At 43.6% G+C, this 8,552-nt stretch overlaps 1 protein-coding gene across 1 annotated transcript; it reads left to right on the top strand.

The window, feature by feature from the left end:
* The first annotated feature begins 741 nt into the window (after positions 1 to 741).
* Positions 742 to 1,119, top strand: LOC138886035 (uncharacterized). Its single transcript, XM_070167058.1, has one exon. The coding sequence runs from the start codon at positions 742 to 744 to the stop codon at positions 1,117 to 1,119; it is 378 nt and encodes a 125-aa protein (XP_070023159.1).
* Positions 1,120 to 8,552: the final 7,433 nt, after the last annotated feature.

Below are 8,552 nucleotides of genomic sequence, written 5' to 3'. Positions count from 1 at the left end.
TCTCAGTCTTTAAATACTCGCCTTAAGGGTGCTCTACTAAGTGATACGGTAGTAAACCTGAAGGGTGGGAATAATCATGTTATGGCGATTACAACAAGAAGTGGGAGAGGCGGTGATATGAATGCCTCTAAGCAAAAGCACGTTTTGGGTGATGATGTTGAGTTGCAAGAAGAAGAAGTCCCTTTGGTAGTTGAAGATGTGGTTGATGAAAATGTGAACAATGAAGTGAGGATTGATATTCAAGATGTCGAGGTGGAAACTCAAAATGACGTGAACCCGTCTAGGGAACATGTAATAGACATGCCAGAGCCGGTTGTGCCTAAACCCAAGGCACATTTGCCAAGGACACCTCCATCTTATCCTCAAAGGCTCATGAAGCAAAAGAATGATAATCAGTTTAAGAAGTTCATTGACATGATGAAGAGCTTGTCCATTAACGTCCCTTTGGTGGAGGCTCTTGAACAAATGTTGGGCTATGCAAAATTCATGAAAGACTTGGTCACAAAGAAGTGTTTTATGGATTGTGAAACTATAAAGATGACTCACCAAGTTAGTGTTATAGTGCATTCAATGGCCCTGAAGCTTGAAGATCTCGGTGCTTTCACCATTCCTTGCACCATTGGGAGTGCGGATTTTGCCAAGGCTCTATGTGATTTGGGAGCTAGTATCAATTTGATGCCTTACTCAGTTTTCAAAACTTTGGGTATTGGGCAACCTAGGCCGATTTCCATGAAGTTACAAATGGCGGATAGATCGATGAAGAGACCTTTGGGTATTATTGATGATGTGCTTGTTCGTGTGGACAAATTTATCTTGCCAGCTGACTTTGTGATCTTGGACTGCGAAGTGGACTACGAAGTTCCTATCATACTGGGCAGACCTTTCCTAGCTACAAGGAAGGCATTGGTAGATGTGGAAGCAGGGGATCTCACCTTCCGGGTGGGTGATGAAAAGGTGGTCTTTCATGTGTGTAAATCTATGAAGTATCCCAACAGTATCGAGGTGTGCTCTTTTGTTGACCTTGTCACAGCAGTGATAATTGATGACACCAGTGCAATGATCAATGTGGAGGACCCATTAGAGGTCGTTTTGTTGAATCTTGATGTCAATGAGGATTAAAGCCGAGTGGAGTGCGTGAATGTTTTACATGGAATGGGCTCTTATTCTTATGAGCCTAGGAAATTGTCTTTGGATCTCGAGAATAGAAAGACTCCACTAACCAAACCGTCAATTGAGGAGCCTCCGGTGTTGGAGTTGAAACCACTTCCTCCACACCTCAGGTATGAATTCTTAGGCTCAAATTCTACTTTGCCAGTTATTCTTTTTTCTTGCCTTACTAACATACAGGTTGATGCCACATTGTCGGTGCTTCAAAAGCGGAAAAAGGCAATTAGATGGACTTTATATAATATTCGAGGAATAAGCCCCGCATTCTATATGCACAAAATTAACTTGGAGGATGATTCAAAGCCTTCCTTGGAGCATCAAAGAAGATTGAACGAAGAAATGCAAGAAGTTGTGAAAAAAGAGGTGATCAAGTGGTTGGATACCAGGGTTGTGTACCCCATCTCTGATAGCTCTTGGACTTTGCCGGTGCAATGTGTACCGAATAAGGGTGGCATGACCATGGTTACAAATTCTTAAAATGAGTTGATTCCTACAAGAACAGTCATTGGTTGGAGAGTATGCATGGACTACTGCAAGTTGAATAAAGTGACCCGCAAGGATCACTTCCCTTTGCCTTTCCTTGACCAGATGTTAGATCGACTTGCTGGGCGTGCCTTCTATTGCTTCTTAGACGGGTATTCTGGGTACAACCAAATATTGATTGCTCCGTATGATCAGGAGAAGACCATATTCACTTGTCCATATGGCACTTTTTCTTTCTATAGGATGCCTGTTGGGTTGTGTAATGCACTGACTACATTTTAGCGATGTATGATGGCCATTTTCACCGATATTGTGGAAGACATTTTAGAGGTATTCATGGACGATTTTAGTGTTATGGGGGATTCATTTGATGAGTGCTTGAAGAATCTTGATAGGGTGTTGGCCCGTTGTGAAGAAACCAATTTTGTCCTCAATTGGGAGAAATGCCACTTTATGGTGGAAGAAGGAATCGTTCTTGGGCATAAAATTTCGAAGCATGGCATTGAGGTGGATAAAGCAAAGATCGATGTGATTTCAAGGCTCCCTCCCCCTACATCCGTCAAGGGAGTTCGAAGTTTTCTTGGGCATGCGGGGTTCTACCGGAGATTTATCAAAGACTTTTCGAAGGTAGTTAATCCCTTGTGTAAGTTGTTAGAAAAAGATGCTAAGTTCGTGTTTGATGAAAAATGTATGCATGCTTTTGAAATTTTGAAGCGTAAGTTGACCACCACTCCTATCATTACCGCGCCTAATTGGAGCTTGCCCTTTGAGCTCATGTGTGATGCGAGCGATGTTGTGGCTGGAGCGGTTTTGGGTCGAAGAGTGAACAAAATGTTTCATCCGGTGTACTATGCGAGCAAGACAATGAATGGTGCTCAAGTGAACTACATGGTGACCGAGAAAGAACTTTTGGCTATTGTGTTTGCTATGGAAAAATTTCAGTCGTATCTTATGGGTGCTAAGGTTATTATTCATACCGACCATGCCGCACTTCGGTACTTGATAACGAAGAAGGACTCCAAAGCTAGACTGATGCGATGGGTCTTATTACTTCAAGAGCTTGATTTGGAGATTGTGGACCAGAAGGGTAGTGAGAACCAAGTGGTGGACCACTTGTCCCGCTTGGAGGAGGAGGGGAGGCCTCGTGATGGCCTAGAGATCAATGATTCATTTCTTGACGAACAACTCATTTCGATGTCGATGAATGATATGCCATGGTTTGCCGATGTTGCTAATTTCCTTGTGACTGGTATAATCCCGTATGAGCTCTCTTCTAACCAAAGGAAGAAGCTCAATCGGGATAGTTTGGACTTCTATTGGGATGAGCCGTACTTGTTCAAGATTTGCACATGGTGCGATCCGAAGGTGTGTCTTGGAGGAGGAGCAATTGAATATCTTGGAGGCTTGTCATTCCTCTCCCTATGGTTTCCATCATGGCAGGGCGAGGACGGCTTCTAAAGTTCTTAGTTGTGGGTTTTATTGGCCAACCTTGTTCAAAGATGCGGGTAATTTTGTGAAGAGATGCGATGAATGCCAAAGAGCGGGCGGAATTTCGAAGAAAGATGAGATGCCTTTCAATACCATCCTTGAGGTTGATATTTTTGATGTATGGGGCATTGATTTCATGGGCCCATTTGTTAGCTCTTGTGGGAACACTTACATTCTTGTAGCTGTTGACTATGTTTCAAAGTGGGTTGAAGCCGTGGCTTTTCCCAACAATGAGGCCTGGAGTGTTGTTGCATTCCTCAAGAAAAGCATTTTTACAAGGTTTGGTACTCCGCGTGCAATCATCAGTGATGGGGGGTCTCATTTTTGCAATAGATCTTTCGACACTTTGCTTTCAAAGTATGGTGTCAACCACAAAGTTTCTACCCCCTATCATCCTCAAGCAAGTGGTCAAGTTGAAGTCTCCAACAGGGAAATCAAAAGTATATTGTCAAAGACGGTCAATGCAAATAGGACCGATTGGTCGAAGAAGTTGGATGACGCTCTTTGGGCTTATAGGACTGCTTACAAGACTCTGATTGGTATATCTCCGTATCGGTTGGTGTTTGGGAAAGCTTGCCATTTATCGGTTGAGTTAGAGCACAAGGTCATGTGGGCTTTGAGGAAGCTAAATCTTGAGTGGGATATTGCATCCAATCTTCGTGTGGAGCAGCTCAATGAACTTGATGAATTCAGATTCCATGCCTACTCCAGTTCGTCCTTGTATAAGGACAAGATTAAGTATCTTCATGATAAATATGCTCGTGGAAAGTAGTTCAAAGTAGGTGATTTGGTTCTCTTGTTCAACTCCCGGTTACGTCTGTTTCCGGGAAAGCTTAAGTCAAAATGGAGTGGCCTGTTTGAAGTGGTGTGTGTGACTCCGTTTGGTGCTCTTGATTTAAAGAACAAAAATGGTAAAGTTTTCAGAGTTAATGGGCACCAGATCAAGCATTATCTTGGAAAAATTGATGACAGTCACGTGGTGGCACTTCTTCATTTTAAATGATGTGATGGTAACCTGCGTCGTGCCGCGACGTTAAATCAGGCGCTTCTTGGGAGAAAACCCATGTGTTTTTCTTCTTGTTTTTTTTTTATTTTCATTGTAGGGTAGGATTTATTTTTGTGCTAACTGGTTCTGAGATGTTACAGGATTGTGTTGGTGCAGTTCAGGACATAGTGCAAAAAAGTGCCAGGTCTCTGAAGTTGTTAGTGCGGCCGCACTACATTTAGTGTAGACCGCACTAGTGAAAGGTGAAATGATGACCTCTCTGAAGATTACCACTGCAGCCGCACTACATTTTGTGCAGTCCGTAGTGGACCACTGCGGCCGCAGTCCATTTTGTGCGGATCGTAGTGGGTTACTTGGTCGAACTTGGCAAAAGCAGTATAGTGCAGACTGTGGTCCATTTTGTGCGGTCCGCACTAGTTGGTGAGACTGGGCCCCAGGTCCTTTTCTATAAATAGGGCCTGAGGCCCTCCTGTTCAAACTTTTCGATCTCTTTACTCTCATACTAATACAAACACTGTTCATCACCTCCATTTGCTCGTAATTAATTGTTGGAATTGATTGACTTCATTTCATCTCACATCTGGTACCATTACTTGCCTTTTAATTGTTCAATTTTGTTAATTTCTTTTAATTTTAGTTCTTCTTGCTTCCCTCTTTATGTTTCCCGTAGTTTTTCTTCGATTGATTAGGTTAGGGTTGTAAATTTCTTGATTAGAGTAGGCTCATATAGTTAAAAATAATGGGAATTCACTTAGGGGCATTGTTTAGGTATTAATTATGCTTAAAATCATAAATCCGTTAAACCCTAACTAAGTGCCACAACTGGGCACTCAGTGCGGACCACAATCGTTTTAGTGCGGTCCGCAATGCCCCGGTGCGGTCCACAGTACCATTTTATGCGGACAGCATTGATGAAATTATATTTGTGGACATCCCTGACTTTATGCGGACTGCTATTGATACTAACAAAGTCATTTGAATTGTGTTTGCAGACAATGGTAAAACAACGGGGCAAAAGATCTAAACAACCGGGCAGAGGAGGATCCTCCCGGGGAGGGAAAAAGAAAATGGTTACACTCACTCCCCAATCTAGGCAAAACATCAAAAATATGCGGAAGACATGTCGGGGAGTGAGTACGAGCCCTCCCAGGAGATCTCTTTGGACTCTGTGCCAGAATACATCCCTGACTGGTCGGAGAGACATAGACTGAGAGATACACCTCCAGCATCCCCCACTTCCCAAGCATCAGTGAACATCTCTTCTAGGTCGTCTGAGGGCTCTGGTGATGGTAGTGGGGAATACTCCACCTCTCCCACAGCTTCATTATCTGGAGAGGGTGCAGTAGGTGATGAGGAGGAAGTAGGGGGAAAAGAAGAAGTAGGAGAAGGAGGTGAACCACAAGTGGGGGGGTATTTCCCGAACTAGGAAGCCGGAGGTGTGGCAGGACTGGTTTGTTGGTGAGGTAGCGTACCACAAATTCCGAGAATGGTGGTCGGTGAGGAAGTTAATCCCGGAGCGGAGTTTTATTGATAGAGACTTGCTACCTCACAACCCCAACGTGAGGAGGCAGTTTAGGACAAGAGTGGGCTGGGAACATTTTCTAGATGAGTGTGGGGATTCCAATGAACACTTGGTCAAGGAATTTTACAGCAACGTAGTCCAAATCAAAAAGGGCTCCAAAGTGACCAACGTTCGAAATCTAAAGGCATTGTTCGACGGGAAGACAATCAATGACTATCTTGGGTTTAATGAGGAAGATAAGACCCTATACATGGCAAAGATGGAAATGGGCGAGGAGGTTCGTCCCTGGCTAGCACAGTACCTGGCAATCCCAGGTACCACCCTCGACTAGTTGACTGCTGGAGTCAAGATCTTGAGACGGAGTTTGAACTTTGAGGCACGGGGGTGGGAGACCTTTGTATGTAGCAGGTTGGACCCCACGACACATGAAAACTCCCTCCCTCTCCACCGGGCTGTGTTAGTGTCTTCGATCATGGTGGGGTACCCAATCAATGTAAGGAATGTGATGTCGAGGATTATTACTATTGTGGGTGCCAAGCATGACAGAAACTACCCGTTCCCCAGTTTCCTCACTATGTACTTTCGGGACTTGAAAGTGGATAAGAGGCCCTTAGACATCAAAGTCAAAGCAAAGGCCCCTTTCTCCTGGTACAGCATGTAGGGGAATGACAACCCCAAGAGCAAGAACTTCAAGAGTATAGTTACTGCTCCAACTGGCTAGTCTGAAGAGCTAGTTGTGGTAGTGACTCCAGCTGAGCCTGCCTCTACTTCCACTGCTGCTCCTCTTGTTCCTCCACCTCAGTGGACCCAGAGATTCCATCTTCCCGGGCCTATCCTATTACTTCCCACTAACTGAGCCAGTCACTTCTAAGCATCAATAACTGGATGCAGACTGCCTCATCCAAGTTGTCCATCCTGACTACCACGGTAGAGGCTCAGTCGGCATCTCCAGCCCCACAGGTTTCTCAATCGATAAAGGATGCTTTGAAAGAGATTTTAGACAACAAGAAGAAACTCCTCGACACTCAGAAGGTACTGACTGAGGCAGTTGATTCACATAGCAAAGCTCTCAAGGAGCTTGCTCGGGAGCACAAAAGTCTTAGGAAGACACGGGCCTCCAAGGAGTCCGTGAAGGTGTTGAGAGATGATGTTGAAAGACTGAAGGAAGATCAGCTGCCTTTAGACTTACTGCTCCAGGACCCAGTACCCGCAGCTCATTCCCAGCCAGAGCAGTCACAAAGGCCTTCCAGGAGGAAGAGGATGATTCCTAGAGCGGATGATGCAGTCATCCAGTTGGCCGACCCACTAGAGTCTTCCTCCAGTCAGCCTCAGGATACACTTCAGAAGCCTGTCCAGGACCAGGTCCCAGCAGCACAGCAGCAGGCCACCGGGAACCAGTCTGAGGTTCCCGAGCACAGTAAGGACCATGGGACCACTCAGGAGCCTATGCAGATAGACAGGTCATAGGGAGTCCCTATATCCTTTTTCCTTTCTCTTTTGATGCTTTATTTGGTTTAGTTGGCATTGGGGACAATGCCAGCTTTCATTTAAGGGGGTAGACCCTACATTCGGATGATTGTATATATTTGACATTTACATTTTGTTATGCTTTCTTTATCTTTTCACCTTTGGGTTGTATATAATTTTAACATCTCGTACATTTATCGCACTTTTATTTTACTTTGGGTCTGTATATAAAGTTATGTTACATTGTACATATTCATCTCATCTATTGTATATTCAAATCCCCTCTTGTATATATTCATTCTACTTTCCGCAAATTTTTCGTTCTTAGCTTCTTATTTGTGATTCGTAGCTTCTTGTTACTCAAGTTTTCAATAAGCCTTTGGTTTTCTTAATACCACAGTTCTTTCCAAAGGTGGAGTGTTATGTGAACCGGGTGGCTCTTCCCAATGATGGATGGCGTGACAACCTTCTTAAGGGTTTGAGTCCATTTTTCTTTTCGTTTTTAGTAGTTAGTAGTTAAGGGTGCCTCAAGCAATACTTCACTTGGGCCTAGCACATTTGCCTTTGATCTGATGGTCAAAAACAAATTATTGTATTTAGAATGGTGAAAGTAGTGACCTTGAGACTCTTGTGTTGACCGATAATCATCAAGTGGTCTTCAGGACCATTGTCTGCTCAAATCTTATCTAAGGTTGTTGTGGGCCCCTGACTCTGTGTCTTTAGCAATCCCATAGCTTGTGTGGTGAGTAATCATATTGCAAGTCCATGTCCCGAGCCATTGGTTTAGAACTTGCCCTGAGTGTTTGTTGAGGCGAAATCCTAAGTGAATTTTGACTTGAGACATGATTATAGGCTCTCCTTGGTCCAAATGATAGCTTGAACACTTCCATAACCTACCAATGATAAGATCCCTAGTCAACCCTTTTGAGTCTTAGACCTTCTTCCTTCAAGAACCATGATACAAGCCTATACCCATTCTAAAAGATACCCTCTCTTGGCACCCGAACTTTCCTTTAGCACTTGGCAAAAGTATAAGTTTGGGGGGAGAGACGAGGATTGCAACAAAGTGGCAAAAAGGCACAAAAATGAAAAAAAAAAAGGAAAGGCAATGAAAAAGAAAGAAAAGCAAAAAAGACAAAAAGAATGTTCAATGTGAAAAAGAATAAAAAGGGATTCAAGAAAAGCAAAGAATGAAAGGTGTGGAAAGTTGAAGAAGGAGAAAAGGTTTGAAATGTATAAGAAAGAGTGACAGTGTGTCTCTCTAACCCCTTAGAAAGAAGTTAAAGGACTCAAAGAGTCAAGTGAATGTGTGCCAAATGAATCAAAAGAAGTGCTTAAGGGAAGATGGAACTTACTTAGACCAAAACATTTCCTACCCCGAACCAAAATCCTTCACAATGTCTCCACAAAATCCCTATA

This window comes from Nicotiana sylvestris, chromosome 2 (assembly GCF_000393655.2).
Source record: "Nicotiana sylvestris chromosome 2, ASM39365v2, whole genome shotgun sequence".
In the NCBI taxonomy this organism is placed as follows: Eukaryota; Viridiplantae; Streptophyta; class Magnoliopsida; order Solanales; family Solanaceae; genus Nicotiana; species Nicotiana sylvestris.
Note: the sequence above shows the minus strand (reverse complement) of the source record. Positions and strands in the feature narration are given on the sequence as shown.

Coding starts and splice junctions, on each gene's coding strand:
- LOC138886035 (XM_070167058.1), top strand. CDS start 742: ATGGCGGATAGATCGATGAAGAGACCTTTGGGTATTATTGATGATGTG.